The sequence below is a fragment of the Oikopleura dioica genome, chromosome XSR (assembly GCF_907165135.1).
Source record: "Oikopleura dioica chromosome XSR, OKI2018_I68_1.0, whole genome shotgun sequence".
Classification (NCBI taxonomy): domain Eukaryota; kingdom Metazoa; phylum Chordata; class Appendicularia; order Copelata; family Oikopleuridae; genus Oikopleura; species Oikopleura dioica.
Window position 1 is genome coordinate 3,556,192 of NC_137294.1, and position 21,266 is coordinate 3,577,457.

At 42.0% G+C, this 21,266-nt stretch overlaps 6 protein-coding genes and 1 long non-coding RNA gene across 7 annotated transcripts; 1 reads left to right on the forward strand and 6 right to left on the reverse strand.

The window, feature by feature from the left end:
* The first annotated feature begins 3 nt into the window (after positions 1 to 3).
* On the forward strand, positions 4 to 792 carry LOC145706544 (uncharacterized). Its single transcript, XM_081783955.1, has 2 exons — positions 4 to 235; positions 310 to 792. Exons 1-2 carry the CDS (start codon positions 47 to 49, stop codon positions 685 to 687), a joined length of 567 nt encoding a protein of 188 aa, XP_081640081.1. The 5' UTR covers positions 4 to 46; the 3' UTR covers positions 688 to 792.
* Positions 793 to 815: 23 nt separating this feature from the next.
* LOC145706545 (uncharacterized) lies at positions 816 to 5,580 on the reverse strand. Its single transcript, XM_081783956.1, has 9 exons — positions 5,235 to 5,580; positions 5,076 to 5,194; positions 4,772 to 5,034; positions 4,552 to 4,729; positions 4,178 to 4,374; positions 3,451 to 4,123; positions 1,470 to 3,406; positions 1,056 to 1,416; positions 816 to 960 (listed from the first exon to the last, which is right to left on the reverse strand). The coding sequence occupies exons 1-9, from the start codon at positions 5,552 to 5,554 to the stop codon at positions 893 to 895; spliced, it is 4,116 nt and encodes a 1,371-aa protein (XP_081640082.1). The 5' UTR covers positions 5,555 to 5,580; the 3' UTR covers positions 816 to 892.
* Positions 5,581 to 6,018: 438 nt separating this feature from the next.
* Positions 6,019 to 7,895, reverse strand: LOC145708830 (succinate-semialdehyde dehydrogenase, mitochondrial-like; the record flags this gene model as incomplete). Its single annotated transcript, XM_081786526.1, has 6 exons — positions 6,019 to 6,390; positions 6,443 to 6,715; positions 6,759 to 6,887; positions 6,932 to 7,085; positions 7,127 to 7,561; positions 7,611 to 7,895. Coding segments are annotated over 6 exons (1,464 nt in total), but the record flags the coding sequence as incomplete, so codon positions are not given.
* A 323-nt stretch (positions 7,896 to 8,218) lies between these two features.
* On the reverse strand, positions 8,219 to 10,457 carry LOC145708348 (E3 ubiquitin ligase Rnf157-like). Its single transcript, XM_081786009.1, has 8 exons — positions 10,296 to 10,457; positions 9,943 to 10,136; positions 9,756 to 9,900; positions 9,326 to 9,687; positions 9,220 to 9,285; positions 8,957 to 9,174; positions 8,502 to 8,916; positions 8,219 to 8,439 (listed from the first exon to the last, which is right to left on the reverse strand). Exons 1-8 carry the CDS (start codon positions 10,310 to 10,312, stop codon positions 8,336 to 8,338), a joined length of 1,521 nt encoding a protein of 506 aa, XP_081642135.1. The 5' UTR covers positions 10,313 to 10,457; the 3' UTR covers positions 8,219 to 8,335.
* A 268-nt stretch (positions 10,458 to 10,725) lies between these two features.
* On the reverse strand, positions 10,726 to 14,483 carry LOC145707585 (uncharacterized). The gene is made up of 9 exons (XM_081785135.1): positions 13,448 to 14,483; positions 13,161 to 13,407; positions 12,615 to 13,119; positions 12,467 to 12,571; positions 12,082 to 12,423; positions 11,744 to 12,030; positions 11,616 to 11,697; positions 11,097 to 11,499; positions 10,726 to 11,053 (listed from the first exon to the last, which is right to left on the reverse strand). The coding sequence occupies exons 1-9, from the start codon at positions 14,469 to 14,471 to the stop codon at positions 10,785 to 10,787; spliced, it is 3,264 nt and encodes a 1,087-aa protein (XP_081641261.1). The 5' UTR covers positions 14,472 to 14,483; the 3' UTR covers positions 10,726 to 10,784.
* A 195-nt stretch (positions 14,484 to 14,678) lies between these two features.
* Positions 14,679 to 20,052, reverse strand: LOC145707584 (uncharacterized). Its single transcript, XM_081785134.1, is given in 11 exon segments — positions 14,679 to 15,006; positions 15,050 to 15,452; positions 15,569 to 15,650; positions 15,697 to 15,983; positions 16,035 to 16,376; positions 16,420 to 16,524; positions 16,568 to 17,072; positions 17,114 to 17,360; positions 17,401 to 17,982; positions 17,985 to 19,526; positions 19,760 to 20,052. Coding segments are annotated over 11 exon segments (4,638 nt in total). The 5' UTR covers positions 20,034 to 20,052; the 3' UTR covers positions 14,679 to 14,737.
* A 308-nt stretch (positions 20,053 to 20,360) lies between these two features.
* On the reverse strand, positions 20,361 to 21,035 carry LOC145709902 (uncharacterized). The gene is made up of 3 exons (XR_014134958.1): positions 20,858 to 21,035; positions 20,521 to 20,817; positions 20,361 to 20,477 (listed from the first exon to the last, which is right to left on the reverse strand). It is a non-coding gene; the product is annotated as an uncharacterized LOC145709902 (long non-coding RNA).
* Positions 21,036 to 21,266: the final 231 nt, after the last annotated feature.

Consider the following 21,266-nt stretch of genomic DNA (forward strand, 5'->3'; position numbering starts at 1 on the left):
GAATCACATCGATAAAATAATTCAGTTCTCTTTTTAAATAACGAAGATGATATTATCTGTTATTTTTTGCTTGTTTAATTTGTCTGCCGCTGATCGTTTTCCAACGATACAGTGCTTTACCTGCGTTGGATATTCTCTCGAAGATTGTCAGAGAAATGGAAAGGTGATGGAATGCAGGGGAAATGAAGAAGTTTGCCAATTAGAGGCGCGAAAGCGAAACGGAAAGACGGAAATGGTAGGTTTTCTCGATATTTGCATAGAATTAAAAAGAAGCGATCATTTGTATTTTTTTAATAAAATCTTCATCAGATTTCTATGGGCTGCAAAAGCCTTGACGCCTGCAAAAATAACCGTCTCCAAAATTTCTCCAACCGCTGGCATCCTCAATGCCGTCCCGACAAAACGCGCGGACCTTCAGTCTGTCGCCAATGCTGCGATAAATCGCCAGACTGCGGACAGAAGATTATGAGCTGGAGTCTCAACAAAGTTTGGGGCTGGAAGAATCCAAACTTTGTCACTTACAAACCTGGAAAGCTCTCGAGCTCAGAAGCTAAGTCAGCTACTACACATTGGGAAGATAGGCCATCCAAATCTGACACTGGTTTTCAAGTGAGTCGGGAGAAAGAAATTGAAACCGAAGAACGAATAGAAGGTTCCCGTGCGTTTCAAAGAGCGTACTCGTCTTAAAACGATGATTCATCGTCGATGAATCGCTGAAATGTCCAATTAACTTCAACCCTCCTCCTCTTTGCACATAATCTGCCGACTAACATTTTTCGATTAAAATGCGATCATCACAAAATATTTCACATAGTTTCGAATGTGTAAATTGGAGAAAATCAAACAGAATCGCAGGAGAAAGAGAGGCAGATAATCAAAATCGAGAACATCGTCAGCAGGAAATCGTTCCACCGTTTGGTTTCCAGGAACGACCGCGGTCGCATTTGTAAACGAGTTTTTGTACAACTTTTTTGGCCTTAAAGTTTTATTTCTAAAATTAGAAATATATTTGTTGAATATCTTTAATAACTTCATATTTGGATAAATCATTAAAGCCGTTCCTGTTCCATCTGGCCAAGTGTAATTGACAGGCGATCCAGTGTTCTTACATTTAGCCTGGCAGATGTTTCCCTTGCAGTTGACGATTATTTCTTCAGCGTTGACATTGTACATATCAAAGAAGTTCGTCTTGCACGTCGGGCCATCTAGTTTGACTTGACTACTTTCGTCAAGCTGAGAAAGTAAATCACCCCCAGCAAGTTTCGCTCCAAGAGAGCAGCTGGCTTCAACAACTTTAGGAAGGACCTTCTTTTTCTTGCAGATGATACTCTGAGTTTCCCACTTAGCAGAATCGGTGTCAAAAGAATGGAGAGGGTTTACGCAGGAAAGTCTGCAGTTATTAGCCGTGCAGGACATCTGAAAAGACAGAGATTTAAATTCGAACTAGAAAATTGATTGCTGATGAATACCTGAACTGACGAGTCTATTCGGTTTACAATCCTTTTGTTTTTCGGGTTCATCAAATCTCCGCATTTTCCAAGAACAGTATTCGTCGATGATTGAGAAGTACCTCCATCAAGAGGCCTCGGTGCTTCGACTGATCCTTTTTCTTCGGCACTGCAAGTAACCGACCCCTTTGCTGGTTTGTGTTGTTTTTTCTTTGCCTTGAAGCATGTTATTGTTTTGATACTAGGAACTTGGCCATCAGGACAAGTTGGCTGACAAGTTTTGACCCCGTCACAGTTAGGATCAACATTTTCTCCAAATGAAAATTTGGCGTCTATTGGGCCGCATTTAGTCACTCGTGATTTAGGTATACAGCTCAATGATCCGCTCTTTGGAAAGAACTTTTTCCCTCTGCATTTGAGAGTAGAAGAGCCGCTTAGAGAAGAGTTTGGATCTTCACATCTGGCCGAGCAATTCAGAAGTTTTCCTTTTCTCCCGCATTGAACAGACACGCTATCTGCAATATCCACTTTTTCGAATAAGTTGCAACTCATGGTTGAGGCCATTGCCACATGTTTCTTTTCAGTTGGCGTTGTTGTGCTCGTCGATGTTGTGGTAGTAGTTGTAGAAGTAGTTGTAGAAGTAGTTGTTGTCGTGGTTGTTGTCGTAGTCGTGGTTGTTGTCGTAGTCGTGGTTGTTGTCGTAGTCGTTGTTGTCGTCGTGGTTGTTGTCGTAGTTGTTGTTGTCGTCGTGGTTGTTGTCGTAGTCGTGGTTGTTGTAGTAGTCGTGGTCGTAGTTGTAGTTGTCGTCGTGGTTGTCGTGGTTGTTGTCGTAGTTGTTGTCGTAGTCGTTGTCGTGGTTGTTGTGGTGGTCGTAGTGGTCGTAGTGGTAGTAGTCGTAGTGGTCGTAGTGGTAGTAGTCGTCGTGGTCGTAGTTGTTGTCGTCGTAGTTGTTGTCGTAGTCGTTGTCGTGGTTGTTGTGGTGGTCGTAGTGGTCGTAGTGGTAGTAGTCGTAGTGGTCGTAGTGGTAGTAGTCGTCGTGGTCGTAGTTGTAGTAGTAGTCGTGGTTGTCGTGGTTGTTGTCGTAGTTGTTGTCGTGGTGGTCGTTGTGGTCGTAGTGGTCGTTGTGGTCGTAGTGGTAGTAGTTGTCGTGGTCGTTGTCGTAGTTGTTGTCGTGGTTGTGGTTGTAGTTGTAGTAGTAGTCGTGGTTGTCGTGGTTGTTGTCGTGGTTGTTGTCGTAGTTGTTGTCGTGGTGGTCGTAGTGGTCGTAGTGGTAGTAGTTGTCGTGGTCGTTGTCGTTGTTGTTGGCGTGGTTGAGGTTGATGTTGTTGTGGTTGTAGTCGTAGTCGTTGTCGTCGTGGTTGTAGAAGTGGTACTCGTTGTAGTGGAAGTCGTAGTAGTTGATGTAGTGGTGGTTGATGTAGTTGTGGTTGGAGTTGTGGCAGCACGCTTCCAATGTGAGAAATCAATTTCACCGAACTCCTGCGCACAAGAGAGACGAGGATTGGCGTTACCGAAGAAAGCTTGATTCGCTTGCACAAATGGGAATCGTTGAATAGTCTGCAAGTCGTCTTCTTGAAGAGCGTGGCACAAGAATCCCGAGAGTGTTCCAAATTTTCTAATCTCGTCTAACTGAGCGACAGTAAACTGTCCTTCTCTTTCGTAGTATTTGCGATCACCGTGCTTAAGAGCAATGAACTGGTCAAGATTAACACAGATAGCAGTGGGTCCAGCAATAGCTCCTTTCTGTGGTACTTCATTGAGCATACCGACGTATAAATCAACATCTTTTTCTTGGTTACTGTACATTTGTGAAATAATAACCGGCCACAATCGTGTCATCCTAACTTCTCTCGCAGTTCTGGCATTATAGAATTTTTTATACAGCCCATGCTGCATACATCGGTCCCTTACTTCCGTGTAAGAGGCAAGGCCGTGGTCTCGACCTCTCATGATATTAACTATGTTGAGTGATTAGAGATCGAATATATCATTGAGTACATACTTGCTTGAAGATCTATTCCATGAGCTGCAAAATTAGGCTTGAAGAACATGTGAACGGTATCCTCAACCCATTTAGAGCTCATTTTCATCGGTTGTTCACGCGCAGCTGCTCGGATAAGTTGTCCTGGTGTTACTCCCGATGCCTCAGATAGAATTTGTGGATCAAAGAAGTTATCTCGCAAGAATGCCGTTTTGATTCGTGTTCCCATTTCATTTATGGCGAAAATTTCAGATCTTTGCATCGAATGTCCCCAACGGAAAAGAGCAGCCCCAAACTCGTTTCGAATTGAAGGGTCAGTTTTGCTTGGAAAGCCGTCGAAGCCGAATTTTGCATTTTCGGGGTTGTTATCTGCATTATCGTCGTTGACTCTCCCCATTTGTTGCCCTGGAGGAAGGGGGAAAAGATCAGGAGTGTCGAAGATGTTGTTTCCAATTACCAATGGCATGAATTCAGTAAAAGAAATATGTTGGAACACGGCAATGTTTATTTGACGAGCTTCCATGAAGATTTCATCTTCCGTTGCGTCTTCCATGACACCCTTGAGGCCAGCAGCAAGTTTATTGTGCATGCGGAGGAAGGCCGTGTGAAGAGATGTTAACATGGGGTTTTCAGCGCATCGGGTGTCACCTGCAATCGGAAATGGCAGTTTCTTCTCGTTTAAAAACTCTGGTGGCTAAAAATATCAATGAAAATTCAATCCTTTTGTAGATTTTTATTCACAAATTACCTCGAATCTTTTCAGAGTCAACTCATCATCGCTAAAATTTTCGTCAAGGTTGTTTGGAAGCATGGTTCCTTGAGAGGGTGAGTTTTTCACTTTGAGCATAGTTCTATCAGCGGGATCCCGAAGTTGTTCTGCCTGTCTTTCGGATTGCCCATAAACTCCAGAAAGGTCAACAAATGACGGAAGTTGATTGAATTGTTCTAAGAGTAAATTATTTTCGAAGTATAAAAATGATAACATTATATCTTTATTGTTAACAGGCTAGCGTTAGTATTAGATTTAGAGTTAGGGTTAGCTATAAATAAAGGTATTAACAATTGAAATTCACAAGACTAATCCCATTTTAGTCTCTTTTTTACTTGGAGACCCTGATTTACCTTTGACGAGTTTTCCGTCTTGCTGGAGGAGACCACCAGTCGATTTAGTGATAAACATACACTTGAAAGAAAACATGATCGGCTCGCTTGTTTCTCTGCCAATGGGAATTGTAAAACATTCATCTTTTTTGGTACAAGAGTTACAAATTGAGTCTCCATCTCCTTGCAGGTCTGGTGTCTAAAGTAAAGTTGAGCTTCTAACTAGATGTGAAAAAATTACCTGCATGATATTATGGGTTAAAAATTGACCCCAATCAATCATCAGCCTCGTGTGAAAAGGGTTCGTTTCTATTTGACCCATTTGCCCGAAAAGAGAAACGATTCGGGGATTAGTTAGTTCTGTTTTGAATGTTGTGCAACGATTTGTATCCCGATCATTACAATAGTTCGCCGGCGCCCATCGAATGTAAGGCGTAAGGACAGAACCCTTATTCTGAGGGTGATTACAGGTACCATCGAACGAATGAAGTCGCGGATCGCACTCTGCCATATAGGTTAAAAAGAACTATCGGAAGAAAACTTACTGTCAGCTTCTTCTCCAGTAGAACGAGTGAAGTTAAGCGATCTCTGAGCAGCCATTTCAAGTTCAAACTCGCTTCTGGTTTGAGCAAAAGGGTTCAGTGCTACTTCTTCATCAAGTTCTCTTAATATAAATTAGAATATTTCACTTTGTAGATTCGTACTGAAGATATTCCTTGACAAATTTTTCGGCCATTCGAAGACCGGCTGATTTTTCTGGTGACAATTTGGCAGCTCTGATCATTCTATGGGCGGCGGCAATCGTGTCCATCGGATTAACTCGGCCACGAATAGGCTTGATGGGCTCAGGATGACCGATTCCGTCAACGTAGTTTTGCCCTTCTGGCCAAACATCAGGCACAACAATATCATCTTTTGGAAGAGGTGGAAGAGGCTCTGATTTCATATCATTCGTCGGCCATTTAAAAAGTTCCGGGGTCACTTGAGCCCCGGTGACCGCTAAAAGAAATGTCTTTAACTTCATGCGGGCAGTATTCTTGATTTCAGATTACCGCGCCAGCAAGAATGGCACTTGCGCCCGCTCTTATATATAGGCCGCGGTACAATCCAAAGCATTGAATTCGATTTTCCACCCTTTTTCGCGAGAAAAGGTCAGACTCTGCACGGACCGCCACACGATCACGGGTTCTTTTCTGTTCTGATTTCGGTGGACTCAATCAGCTCGGAGATTAAACCTGATTTTCCATTTTCCCGCATGCTCTCTTTTTCAGGTAGCTAGTTTGATTCGATTCGTAAATTTTTCTATTAGAAAAACTTGAGGAAAGTTGACCTTCAGAACGTTTTGGTCAGCAGTTTAAGGATTGAGTTTTGGCATTTAGAAGGACAACGCAGAAGGTTCATGCAAACTGGGAAAGGCGAAGCATTAGGTAAACCGATCAAATCGCATTCACCTTCCAAGGCTCGTTGTCATTTTTGTCGTTGCGTCATTTATTACTGAATATTTAGGACAGGGATGGAACTATGGCCGAATTTTCCGGCGGCAACGGCACGGCACGACCCGAATACCCGTGGAGTGCCGTGCCGCTCATATTTCGATCCCTGATTTCGGACAGAAACATTTATTTTGCGGTAGATAAAGCAGTAAGATTTTTTCGTGACATTATTGTTGTTATCATAGTTCTCCAAAGCAGCAATATTTCAATTCAGTGAACTCATCTGTGCCAACTAGGCCACCTTCTCGCCCAAGTCCAGATTTTTTAACGCCTCCGAAAGGAGCTTCACAACACGAGATTGCACCTGTATTGATACCAACCATTCCAACTTCGAGTTTCTCGGCAACTCGAAAGCATTGTCGTTGATCTAAATTTAGCGGTTTCTTCGTGTGTATTACGTGAGATTGTTTTAAATAAACCTGTACTAAAGAAATATCCAGCGAGGCCAAATTCAGATGCGTTAGCGCTTGCCAAAACTTCCTCCTCGGAGTCGAAACCACGAATAGCACATAAAGGACCAAATACTTCCGATGAGAAACACTTGGAATCGCTTGGGACGTCAGTTAAAAGAGTCGGTTCAAAATGAGTCTCATCAATCGCAGAACCGCCCATTTGTATCGTCGCTCCCTTTTCGATCGCGTCGGTTACAAGTTGCGAGACTTTTACTGCACCACGGGAATTAATCAAACAACCTTATTATTTTTAAATTAGCAAGAAAAAAACAGTATAAAATACCGACTGTAGTTGAGCTGTCGAATACATCCCCCAATTTCAGGCGAGACATTTCTAACTTGAACGCCTCGATAAAATTACTCATCACAGAATTCTGTACAAAAACGTTATTGGCAGCAATACACGTTTGACCTATAAATATAAGTAGAATGAAGTATCGGACGAAGTAGAAATACCCGTATTTCTGAATTTTGCTGCTATAAGAGCTTTGGCAGCGACAGACAAATCTGCACTGTCAAAGACGATGAAGGGCGCCAGGCCTCCTAGTTCTAATGAAACCTTCTTGACGGTGGATGCCGATTGCCTTAGCAAAATTTCGCCGACTTGAGTCTAGTTGTAACTATTGAAATATGTCCAGTTAATTTTTTTACCGATCCTGTAAAGGAAATTGCTCGAATATCTGGATGCTCGCAGATAGCTTTCCCAATAGAAGGTGTTTCATCGCGGCAAGCAGGGAGAACATGAAAACACTCCGGAGGAACGCCAGCTTGTAGAGCAAGTTCTCCAAGAGCTAGTGCGGTGAGAGGCGTGTCTTCAGAAGGCTTGAGAATAACAGGACAGCCCACGGCTAGTGCAGGAGCCGCTTTACGGGTGACCATCGCCGCTGGGAAATTCCAAGGAGTTATCATTCCCACAACGCCGATAGGTTGCTTTAGCGTTAAAATTCGTTTATCTGCGAAGGGCGAGGGAACAGATCCAGAGCCAAGTCGGCGGCCTTCCGCTGCACTCCATTCGCAAAAAGACGAAGCATAACCAACCTCTCCTCTACTCTCGAAAATCGGCTTTCCTCCTTCCAACGTTATCAACTACAGACATAAAACTAAGTTATTGGTTATGTTCGATATTGTTCTGCACCTTTGCAAGCGACTCTTGATTTTCATCGATTAGAGAGCCCCATTTATTGACTATAGAAGCGCGCTCTTTAGCCGTCTTTGCCTTCCACAGTTCGAATCCCTCTTTTGAAGCTTCCACTGCTTCTCGCACTTGATCAACCTGGCAATTCGACACGTTAGCAATATTTTCTCCACTATTTGGGTGGGCGACTGAAAACTTCTGAGGCAAGTTTCTCCAGGTGCCGTTGAGAAGAGCTTCAGAGCGAAATAAACCCTTCGGTATTTGGGAGATTTGTTCTTTACGTTGTTTGAATATTAATTTTTAATTGCTCGTAAAAGTGATAGCTCAAACACATTCCCGCCAAGCTGGTAAACTTCGGTCTTCCGAACATAGTTTTATGAAAACCTCTCTTGAAATAATAGTTTATGGTTGCCGATTGGCTAATGCTGGCCAATGAAATGGCAATTCTCCTTTTTGATAGCAAGGAAGACTACCCACCCAGATAACCTGCGCACTCGGAAATAGCAAGACCTTTCTACGATTGCACTTGCAGACAAAGGAAATATTGGACAATGTTAGATTGTCAATGTATGATGTAGGACAACATACACAGTATGAAAATATTTGAATTTGTGACGTGTATTCCTTTTCTAGTGGATGTGCTCAATTGAAAATTATACAGATCAGCAAGCAGTTTCTTTCTCAGATGTTGAAATAAATAAGGGCAGAAATCATTCTCTTCTCAATTAGACATGGACGGCAGAATCATGCAGCAGAAATTTAGTTGAATCAGCGGAACCGCCCGAGTCATCGGATGCTTTTGATGTTTTCAGAGCTGTAGCTTTTCTCCGTTTTTTAAACTTTATCCATATTTCATAAGATGCTCAAAGTTTTAAACGGTTCCTTCATCAGCAATAGAAAGCTCAGAATCACGGCGACTGATGGATGCGATTCCCGAATCTTGGCTCACCTTCGCGTTTGCACTTTCCGCTTGTTTCACCTTCTTTATGTTATTGAAAGAAGAGGTATTATGTGTGTCACTCTTCGCCTTTTCATCTACCGGATTGCTTTTTTCCAGCTCTTTTTCTTCTGGTTCTTCATCCTCTTTGCTTGACTTTTCGGAAGTGTCCTCGAGGGTCTTCTCATCGCTTGTTTTCTCCTCGTTGGAAGGTTCACTCTCTTTTCTTTCTTCCTGCGACTTTGGAGCAGGCGGTGATTTGGGAGATTTCGGTGACTTTGGCGATTTGGGTGACTTGGTTGACCTTGGCGATTCAGGGGACTTCTTTGCTTTCCCGTCTGGTAATGAGTTCAGGACTTCTGAGAGAGGCTAAAATATATTATTAATAGAAACTGAGTTTGCGTCACACCTTTGTCATATTTGGTATATGAAGTTTGAGCAATGCTTTGAAGGGCTTTCGGCAGATAGGACAAGAGGACTGTTGATATCGAATCTTTTCGGCGCATTCGGCGCACACGGCTAGATGGCGACAAGGCAGTATTAACGTATCGCGTGGGTCGTCCCAACAAATAGCACATTCTGACTCTAATTCTTCGCCTTTCGTTTTCTTCTCGATTCCGTAAATTTCTAAGAAGCTCATTTACAAACAGTTGGTCAATTTTGCTTGATTACCTTGGAGGGAGAAAGCGAATTTTCCGATACGCACACGTTGTTTTACAGCTTTTAGTGACCAATTATCTACCCACTTTTTTAATAGTCGACTTTTATCAGAAAATACCTTGAGAATTTTTTTCGAAGACGCAATAAGTAAAGAAGATTTGTTCGGTCGGTTCACTTTTTGTTCTTAGTTGAATTACGACTTCGATGTGCTCCCAAGTCCATCTTTCCTCCTCTTTGTCGGATTTTTTGAGCTTGGACGGGCAAATTCTGTGGTTGAGCATGCAAAACTGTTGATCCATGCCAGCGGCGAACTCGAGCTGATCAGATTTCGTTGACGACTCTGAAACTGGAACTAGCTGCCCTTTCGGCGTCTCCTTCACTCCATAGTGAATCCTTGCTAGGCAAGGGACAGAGCAGTCGACAGTAAACTCGACATGAAACCATTGAAATTTCTCGGCCTCTTCTTTTGTTTCCTCGAGACTTTTGAAGCGGATAAGAAGTTTTCGTCAATAAGTCATTGATAAATGTTGAATGATTTTATCCGGTCCCTGGGAGCTCTTACAAGTCGCACTGAGTGTTTGCGTACATTGATGAGCACGTTTATCGGGCGAACGTAGCCAGGGTGGCTATTCGTTCCGCGAAGGTTCAGCTTTGGCAAGTTTGACGAGTCCGATCCTGCTGGGCCGTACGGACCTTTGGAAACGATTAAAATCATGGAAATAAGAAAAAGAGTACCCAAGTAATTTAAGTCCGAGATAGAGCCAAATAAAAACTTCTGCGGATCGGTCGTTTCGAACTTCTGCCCGCCCATGATGTAGTTCGGCGTGAAAATGCCAGTTTCCGCATTTTCGTTGAAGTAATAACGCTGCTCGCCACTTGAAGAGTTCTGGTTTTCGTCGCTTTCACGATAACGATATCCCGGCAGCGCGCTTAATTTATTTTACGATTACTTTCAGAAAAAATTATTTATAAAAAATAACCACGAAAGGAAATACAAAAGAAGGGGAATCAAAAGACTGAAATTGAATAAGCAACTGGCCATTGTGTCCAGCAGCATCAGATGTCAGACTGACAAAGCCCTAAATTACCTTAGAGCCGATCCCATAGACGCGGCAGTGACTTCAGAATATCATCATTTCTTCTCAATTCGCAGTGATATTTTCTCTCCTCAACTGTGCGACTCTCGAATTTTTGCTCGTTGGATTTTTTTCGCATTCAACCCTAATGTGAAATCATTCGACTCTTTTTTTTTTGTAGCCCGCGGCGGCCTACGCAGATGAGAACTCCCCGCGGCGGACTCTGTCAGCGCAGCGCGTCATCGACCCGAAGAGTTCGATTTTTTAGCCAGCTTCCGATATTTTCAGAACTCATTTCAAGTCTACTTACAGTAGGATAGGTAGTTCAAGGATTGGGGGCTCTTAAACCAACGCTTTTTGAAATCAAAAATTGCATTTGTACTCAAACACCAACGACTGATTATTAAAAATAAGTTTCTATTTTAAAAATAAACTTGAACAGAAAGCATAACATATAAACGGCTTGAGGTACAGGAGTGCATAGTGACAAAAAAAACTGAATCAGAAAAGTGTTCCAGTTGAGTTGGACTTCTTCATCGTCGACGAGGGCAATCTAACAGTAGATGAGTCGCCCATGTCCAAATCCTTGAACATTATAAGCGGGTCTTTTTCTTGCTTTTGAGAAAAGTCGGTGCCCGCATTTGAAGTTGTTTCTGCTTCTTTCTCGGGTGGTTTAACTGACGAGGAGAAGTTTGTCCCTGAAGAGCTTGCTTCTGAGTTCGAAAATGTTGTTCCTGATGTTCTTGGAGTTTTATCAAAGCTTGTTTTGGCTAAAGTAATCAATACATTTGCTGAAAGATTGCTTCGACTTACCTGATGGTTTTTTCAAAGCAGACTTTTTCGTCAATGCCCAGGCGCCTGTTTTACGAAGTTTCGAGGTTTTATCCTTTTCTTCGCCAACAGCAAACTTCACACCCCTCGGAACTGTTGGATAAGGATTAACCGGGTCAAAGGAGTCATTCGCATTTGAGAAGGAAGTCTCTACCGTCTCTATTTCTACATCTGCGGGAGAGGTGAAAGACGGATTATTGAGTCCCTTTTTCAGATGAGTTATTTCCGCGAAAACACTCTCGTCCGACATTCGTCGCCCTGACTTGTCTACGTGGTCGGCCAATCGATCAAGACTATCGTCAGAATCAGCAGCGCTGTCTTGCGAATCTCCAGAAATTTCAGAATCGCGGGGTTGTTCGTTCACCCTTTTTAGCCGCTGTTTTTCCTGAAGAAAATGTAATCAGTTGAATTTTAAATATTTCATTTCTGATTTCCCTTTCAGTTTGATGTACAAACATTTGATCGAATTTCTATTAATGTTCGTGCGTAACAAGTTATTACCAGTTTTAATTGCTTTTCTTCGATCGTGCGCCTCTCATCAGGAATTCGGATGTGTGCCATATAATGGTAAAATGTCGATATTCTAAAACAGTAGTTTTACGCTTCCGCTTTCCAAGTTCTAATGCGACCTGTGAGAAATCATACAAATGAATTGAATGACAATCAAAACAATATAAAAGGCCATAAAGCAAAGAGTAAGCGGCTGAATTTCAATCTGGTACGTCGGATCTGGCTCCGTGTTATTTAGTCCTGGAAAAAGTCCTGGCCCTCCAGGAAGCAGACTGTCTCGAGGAGCAAAATGACTGAAGGATGAGAAGGAAATCTGAGCTTCCGTGTCAGGTTCGCAAAAATCAGGAGCATCGTAGCCAATTTGTAGAAGACGATCACCAAATTGACGGAGCATCAGTCCGATCGTCTAAGCAATTTATTAGAAGGTTATATTCGGTCAAGAGAGCACGGCGCTTACCATCCACAAGATGTTAGCGACAATGTAGAAAAGAAAGATATCATTTCTGAATTTAGCAAGTGCTTTCTTTCTTTCATTCTGGAGTCGCTCTTTATCCACGTCAGAATACTCGCTGTCGACAATCTTGAGATGGCCATTTGCAGGATCCTGCAGACTTTTCCAAAAATTGTATTCTGGATCAGCTAGAGTATAAATTCGTGTTGTTGGCTCGAACGGCGCGTTGGGTTCCAAAAACCAGGAAAAGTAATCCAAATTACCGCGCATGGCACATTCGCTGTATTCTCTTAGTCGAATCTTGCGTATTTTTATTGTTTCATGATGAGTAGCACGGGGAACTGGAGACTATCACTTATGATTTCATGAGAATTCGGAACAGAAATATTACCTTTGACTTTGTTGGATAGGTGAAATACTCAAGGAGAAGGGACAAATGAATTGGTTCGGTGATAGTTGACACATTCAGAACTTGAAACAGTTTCCGCATAGTTTTCTATAATACAAATTAACATCATTAAAAACGAATTAATTGATACCCTTGTAACGCCTCCATAGTTGAGGTAGGATCGTTTCACCAGCTCGGTATCTCTACTCGAGTCATCAATGTCGATAGTCAGAACCTTTTTGATATTCTTGTATTGAGAGCTGATTAGTTCATTGAAAGATTTGTTGTGCTTCATCAATGATTTTCTGAGGGAACACGCAGATTTCGACGAGACAACAGACTGCCGATTGTCTGTATTTTTTCTTAGCGAGTTGGTTACTCGTCTTTTTGTCAATCGCTTCGTATGAGTACTCGAGTCGGGATTTGCTTTTTCTGTCTGCAATGGCGTAAAAACTTGAACTGGTTGGGTTGGAGGTGGAGCTAACTTTTTGGGAGATTTTTTCTTTTGCGCAACTGATGTTGTCTTTGTGTAGTCGAATCCTTCGTCGCGAATATTAAAGCCAAGCTCAGCTGTTGTGTATCTTTTCTTGATTTCTCCTGCTTCTACCGTTGTCGAGCTGTGCAATTCCATATCAGAGTGTCGCCGTAGTCGATGACTTGATGAATTTTATAGGATGATAATCGAACGGATGGGTACCTGAAATCAAACCATCCGTCTTCGTGGACAACCTCTTTCTTAACAATTTCTTCTTCATAGTCGTTGTTGTCTTCAGAGCTCTGATCTGTTTGAGTTTGCTGCTCTGCAACTAAAGTTGCTTGTTTGGGTTCTTCTTTGATAATTGAGTCCTTTTTGAGTGAGTTTCGCGTTAGTTCTAGGTCTTCTTCGTTGTTCGTATTTGGTTTGCTTTCGTTGGGACAGCAGCATTCATTGCAAGAAGATTCGCCTTAATATTTTCAAAGATAGTTTGATTTTAAAAATCATACCCATGCACATGGAGCAAAAAGAGTTCATAATTCCACCAAATATTCCCATATCTTTCTTCTTCTTTGATGCTTCACCCGCGTTTTGTCGTGTTCCCCAAGAAATATCATTAAGATTTGCCACCATATACAGCTGGAGAAATATGAAGCAGCTCGGTATGAACATAAAATAAATTATTCCACACATCAAATTAACGATTTCTCCGTGGCTCAGGGCAGCGATTCCATAAATAGCAGCTAAAGCTAAGAAAAAGAGGACATTTGGATCAGCAACGCACTCGATCGCGTCAACTAACAACCCAATCATAACAGTGACCATCAGAATCGCATAGATAAATGTCAGGAATGATGCAAGTCCGATCTGCACATTTTGGTTGTCGTAAAATCGACAAACTAGGGCAAAAATGACCACAGGGGTGCAAATGATGATGTATGCTAGGGCCGCTTCATCAGTAGGCATTTTGATTGCAAAATTAAAGGCCTCAGAAAGCATCATCAGTGTTGTCGAGAGGCCGATAACTGTGAAGATAAGATTGAAGCCTTGGTACAAAACATAAGGAAACGAGATGTATGGGTTGTTTTTTCTGGCAAGCCATTGTTGCTGTATCAAGTCGTAAATATTTGCAGTAGTGCTCGGTCCCCATCGTTTTCGTTGCTTGAAAAACTCCTCTAACTCTTCTGGTGCAAATGTAAAGCAATGTGAACCAGCTTCGTACTCGATTCGACCACCCTGCATAAGCATAAGAGTGCAAAGCCAACGATCTTCTCCCATGTCATACTGAAGCTTCTGCATCGGCGTTTCTGCATATTGACGGTACCGGGCCATCACGTTGTTGAATCGGAGATGATGGACTCGCATCAATGAAAAACAGCCTGGCGAGCAAAGAACACATCCCAAAACATGTTCGGTTGCCTTTTGTAGCCAGTGGCCAACTCCATATTCAAAACGTTGGTACCAGTTTATCCAACCGCCTCCAACGGGATGAATGCGCCCGCAAACAGCAGCCACTTTATCATTTCGAAGCATGCGCTCTAAGCAAAGTTCTAGAGCCGATGGTTTAAATCGAACATCACCATCCAAAGCTAAGATAAGTCTACTTACAGTAGGATAGGTAGTTCAAGGATTGGGGGCTCTTAAACCAACGCTTTTTGAAATCAAAAATTGCATTTGTACTCAAACACCAACGACTGATTATTAAAAATAAGTTTCTATTTTAAAAATAAACTTGAACAGAAAGCATAACATATAAACGGCTTGAGGTACAGGAGTGCATAGTGACAAAAAAAACTGAATCAGAAAAGTGTTCCAGTTGAGTTGGACTTCTTCATCGTCGACGAGGGCAATCTAACAGTAGATGAGTCGCCCATGTCCAAATCCTTGAACATTATAAGCGGGTCTTTTTCTTGCTTTTGAGAAAAGTCGGTGCCCGCATTTGAAGTTGTTTCTGCTTCTTTCTCGGGTGGTTTAACTGACGAGGAGAAGTTTGTCCCTGAAGAGCTTGCTTCTGAGTTCGAAAATGTTGTTCCTGATGTTCTTGGAGTTTTATCAAAGCTTGTTTTGGCTAAAGTAATCAATACATTTGCTGAAAGATTGCTTCGACTTACCTGATGGTTTTTTCAAAGCAGACTTTTTCGTCAATGCCCAGGCGCCTGTTTTACGAAGTTTCGAGGTTTTATCCTTTTCTTCGCCAACAGCAAACTTCACACCCCTCGGAACTGTTGGATAAGGATTAACCGGGTCAAAGGAGTCATTCGCATTTGAGAAGGAAGTCTCTACCGTCTCTATTTCTACATCTGCGGGAGAGGTGAAAGACGGATTATTGAGTCCCTTTTTCAGATGAGTTATTTCCGCGAAAACACTCTCGTCCGACATTCGTCGCCCTGACTTGTCTACGTGGTCGGCCAATCGATCAAGACTATCGTCAGAATCAGCAGCGCTGTCTTGCGAATCTCCAGAAATTTCAGAATCGCGGGGTTGTTCGTTCACCCTTTTTAGCCGCTGTTTTTCCTGAAGAAAATGTAATCAGTTGAATTTTAAATATTTCATTTCTGATTTCCCTTTCAGTTTGATGTACAAACATTTGATCGAATTTCTATTAATGTTCGTGCGTAACAAGTTATTACCAGTTTTAATTGCTTTTCTTCGATCGTGCGCCTCTCATCAGGAATTCGGATGTGTGCCATATAATGGTAAAATGTCGATATTCTAAAACAGTAGTTTTACGCTTCCGCTTTCCAAGTTCTAATGCGACCTGTGAGAAATCATACAAATGAATTGAATGACAATCAAAACAATATAAAAGGCCATAAAGCAAAGAGTAAGCGGCTGAATTTCAATCTGGTACGTCGGATCTGGCTCCGTGTTATTTAGTCCTGGAAAAAGTCCTGGCCCTCCAGGAAGCAGACTGTCTCGAGGAGCAAAATGACTGAAGGATGAGAAGGAAATCTGAGCTTCCGTGTCAGGTTCGCAAAAATCAGGAGCATCGTAGCCAATTTGTAGAAGACGATCACCAAATTGACGGAGCATCAGTCCGATCGTCTAAGCAATTTATTAGAAGGTTATATTCGGTCAAGAGAGCACGGCGCTTACCATCCACAAGATGTTAGCGACAATGTAGAAAAGAAAGATATCATTTCTGAATTTAGCAAGTGCTTTCTTTCTTTCATTCTGGAGTCGCTCTTTATCCACGTCAGAATACTCGCTGTCGACAATCTTGAGATGGCCATTTGCAGGATCCTGCAGACTTTTCCAAAAATTGTATTCTGGATCAGCTAGAGTATAAATTCGTGTTGTTGGCTCGAACGGCGCGTTGGGTTCCAAAAACCAGGAAAAGTAATCCAAATTACCGCGCATGGCACATTCGCTGTATTCTCTTAGTCGAATCTTGCGTATTTTTATTGTTTCATGATGAGTAGCACGGGGAACTGGAGACTATCACTTATGATTTCATGAGAATTCGGAACAGAAATATTACCTTTGACTTTGTTGGATAGGTGAAATACTCAAGGAGAAGGGACAAATGAATTGGTTCGGTGATAGTTGACACATTCAGAACTTGAAACAGTTTCCGCATAGTTTTCTATAATACAAATTAACATCATTAAAAACGAATTAATTGATACCCTTGTAACGCCTCCATAGTTGAGGTAGGATCGTTTCACCAGCTCGGTATCTCTACTCGAGTCATCAATGTCGATAGTCAGAACCTTTTTGATATTCTTGTATTGAGAGCTGATTAGTTCATTGAAAGATTTGTTGTGCTTCATCAATGATTTTCTGAGGGAACACGCAGATTTCGACGAGACAACAGACTGCCGATTGTCTGTATTTTTTCTTAGCGAGTTGGTTACTCGTCTTTTTGTCAATCGCTTCGTATGAGTACTCGAGTCGGGATTTGCTTTTTCTGTCTGCAATGGCGTAAAAACTTGAACTGGTTGGGTTGGAGGTGGAGCTAACTTTTTGGGAGATTTTTTCTTTTGCGCAACTGATGTTGTCTTTGTGTAGTCGAATCCTTCGTCGCGAATATTAAAGCCAAGCTCAGCTGTTGTGTATCTTTTCTTGATTTCTCCTGCTTCTACCGTTGTCGAGCTGTGCAATTCCATATCAGAGTGTCGCCGTAGTCGATGACTTGATGAATTTTATAGGATGATAATCGAACGGATGGGTACCTGAAATCAAACCATCCGTCTTCGTGGACAACCTCTTTCTTAACAATTTCTTCTTCATAGTCGTTGTTGTCTTCAGAGCTCTGATCTGTTTGAGTTTGCTGCTCTGCAACTAAAGTTGCTTGTTTGGGTTCTTCTTTGATAATTGAGTCCTTTTTGAGTGAGTTTCGCGTTAGTTCTAGGTCTTCTTCGTTGTTCGTATTTGGTTTGCTTTCGTTGGGACAGCAGCATTCATTGCAAGAAGATTCGCCTTAATATTTTCAAAGATAGTTTGATTTTAAAAATCATACCCATGCACATGGAGCAAAAAGAGTTCATAATTCCACCAAATATTCCCATATCTTTCTTCTTCTTTGATGCTTCACCCGCGTTTTGTCGTGTTCCCCAAGAAATATCATTAAGATTTGCCACCATATACAGCTGGAGAAATATGAAGCAGCTCGGTATGAACATAAAATAAATTATTCCACACATCAAATTAACGATTTCTCCGTGGCTCAGGGCAGCGATTCCATAAATAGCAGCTAAAGCTAAGAAAAAGAGGACATTTGGATCAGCAACGCACTCGATCGCGTCAACTAACAACCCAATCATAACAGTGACCATCAGAATCGCATAGATAAATGTCAGGAATGATGCAAGTCCGATCTGCACATTTTGGTTGTCGTAAAATCGACAAACTAGGGCAAAAATGACCACAGGGGTGCAAATGATGATGTATGCTAGGGCCGCTTCATCAGTAGGCATTTTGATTGCAAAATTAAAGGCCTCAGAAAGCATCATCAGTGTTGTCGAGAGGCCGATAACTGTGAAGATAAGATTGAAGCCTTGGTACAAAACATAAGGAAACGAGATGTATGGGTTGTTTTTCTGGCAAGCCATTGTTGCTGTATCAAGTCGTAAATATTTGCAGTAGTGCTCGGTCCCCATCGTTTTCGTTGCTTGAAAAACTCCTCTAACTCTTCTGGTGCAAATGTAAAGCAATGTGAACCAGCTTCGTACTCGATTCGACCACCCTGCATAAGCATAAGAGTGCAAAGCCAACGATCTTCTCCCATGTCATACTGAAGCTTCTGCATCGGCGTTTCTGCATATTGACGGTACCGGGCCATCACGTTGTTGAATCGGAGATGATGGACTCGCATCAATGAAAAACAGCCTGGCGAGCAAAGAACACATCCCAAAACATGTTCGGTTGCCTTTTGTAGCCAGTGGCCAACTCCATATTCAAAACGTTGGTACCAGTTTATCCAACCGCCTCCAACGGGATGAATGCGCCCGCAAACAGCAGCCACTTTATCATTTCGAAGCATGCGCTCTAAGCAAAGTTCTAGAGCCGATGGTTTAAATCGAACATCACCATCCAAAGCTAAGATATACGTTTTCTTTCTTTCCAAGTGTTCACTCTTTCCTTGTCCACCAGGCATGCTATACTTGCATGCATCCATCTTCCAGCCGATCAAATAATACATATACATGACCTGACTCCATCGCTTTCCCTTTTGGACAAGTTCTGCGTCCTTCAAGTGCACATGCATATTTGTCTGCCCAAAACTATAGTCTATCCGACCGCCATAAGGTGTAACCATCAAGACTTCAGTATTGATAACTTCAGATACACGTTCTTGTATTACTAGCTTCTTCAAAATCCGCTTGAACTGCTTGACAAAAAAATTAACGACTTTGTGTTCGTTTCCACCATCGTCTGTCCAAATTTCATAACAATTGTCAAATAGAATATGGATTTCGATATTATAAAAATCACTGAGGTTCTTGCTACGTCGTTCTTCAACAGTTTTGATCAGTCGTATAAGAGATGTCATCAGAGTTGTCATTTCGGCTTCGTTTTCGTGCCAAAGAGTGGTGCAGACAAAGACCATTGGGATCGTTTGACCTTTGTTCCATAAGGCAGTTTTTATAGTGGTCCGTGAGCGATCAAAATTTACAGTCAACCGGGAAACTCGCTCTTCATATGTCTCCACTTCTTCCATGTCGACCGTATTCCGGTTCAGTATAACATCGAGTGCTGTGAACATTGCCCTGTATCCAGGGAGTATCATTATTTGCCGATCAAGTGCGTAAGTAGTTGAGTAGTCGGACCAGATGTGTTCGGAAAGAATGATGAAAGAGAAAGTTCCGCAAACGATTCCAATGATGATTAAGTTGGTCGTAACAGCATCCGGAATCGTTGGATACCAAAGGTCACTTACTTCAAATATCTCGAAACATAACTGAAGAGCACATGCTGCTGGTGTCGCTAACAGCAGTGGAGCGCTAAAGCAGGCATACTGCAGTTTAAGTTTCACTGCAAGACGAGCAAAGTAAGAAGTAAGGAAGCCGGAAATGAGATGAACGCATACGAGAACGTCCATCCAACCTGCCTCAGTTAAACCATTCTCATCTGTTTGGAACACCCCTAATAAAACATTTATTTGACTAGATGATACAGCAGCCATTTTGCTAATAAAATTTGTGGAAAGCTCTAATTATCCAAACAGGAGCTACGATATTAGGAGTGCTAACAGAGCTGGCAAAACTAAAAGCTCAAACATTTTCAGAACGAGTGAACTTTCGAAGCTCAAAAGATAGATTTGATTTCACGAATTAAAATCCTTCGAGAATCTTCTATGATTTCAATAGAAACCTAACCTTCATAATGTTCGTGACTGAAGATGTTTGTCAGGGTCCCATCTTTAACATAAACGGAAACAACAAACACAATCGTTATGACCACCATCTTGATTGACGAAATCATTGCGTAGAGTGGAAATATCTGAAGAGTAGGGTCCACGACTTGGGTATCAACCACATCAAATAATTGCGCCAAAGCTTTCTCCATCCCCAAAATCTCATTTGCACACTTCTTGACCTTTGAGCTGTCTGGTAATAATCTGGCAAAGTTCTTCCACCAAATTCCGCTCATTAAAATTATGCTCAGCGGAGCTAGACTTTTGAAAGGGTTAATCGAAATACAGTATTCCCATAAGTGTTTAAATAATGAGCGAGAATTGACGGAAACGATATTTTCGATTACCCTAAATGAGATCGTAGACCATAAAGTTTGGAGACATAAAGACGGCGGCGATAATTGCTGCGGCTCCAGCAATGAAGGCAAGCACACAGACAGAACATTTCACGATTTTTAAAGTTTTATCTCTTCGCCAACGCAAATCTCTTACAGTAAGTCTTCAATATCTCTTTCAAGTAAACATTAAAACACATTCGCTTGATGTTAAATCATAAGACCTTCCTGAATTCTGAAAATTCCGCGACTATTTTGAAGATAAGCGGGACAAAAGTAACAAGTTGTCCAGATGCAATAATCAGGGGTCTTACCATGAGAGGGCAGATAAAGAAAGCGAAAATGCTTAGAAAATATAATTTCATCGTCAAATGAAAAAACAAAAAACCTTTGTGCTGCTACGAAAACCAATTCTAGTCCGGCAGGGAGCAAAATATGAAACCAGTCGATACTCTTGTCATTTTTTCGTATCAGCTGCGCCTGACGAAATATGCAGAAGTAAATGCAATTTGCGAAAGTATAAAGATTCGGGAGAATGAGCGCAAGCCAGAGATTGAAGCTATATCTTCCTAAAAGCTCGGGAGTAAATGCTGGCAGCTCAGAGAAAAGACTCTGTGCTCTGCCTACAGCTGGCACTAGATGAGAGGCGAGGACTGAAAATGTTCCCTGTTGTGTGACCGCAGCTCTAAATGTTTTGTTTCATTTATAACAATTAATTTATTTACCCAAAAGTCAAAGCACTTAGAGTGAGCGCGAAGAGTACTCTCAGAAATATCTTCCAGTAGTGAATGAAGAAGGATATCTCTTCCGAGGTGTCCGGGTCTGCGCGAGCTTTGTTCCAATCTTTATCCTTGAAGGGATTTTTATCGACAAGACTCTCATCTTCTTGTAGAACACGCTCACTCTCAGCCCCACTGTTATCCGAGTTCAAAAATTATCGTTAGAGTTGGGTCAACAAAGAAACGTTTGAAACTCGTACTTAGGTCACTTACATCGTCTGAAGGCTGCCGGCTCAGAAATGATCCGGCTGATTGTGCTGATCGAACGGAAGCTGCAGATGGTCGTGTAAGGTTAAATCTGACAGTGGTCCTCGATCTCTCCTTTGGAATGTTTTCTGATGATTTTCTCTGTTCC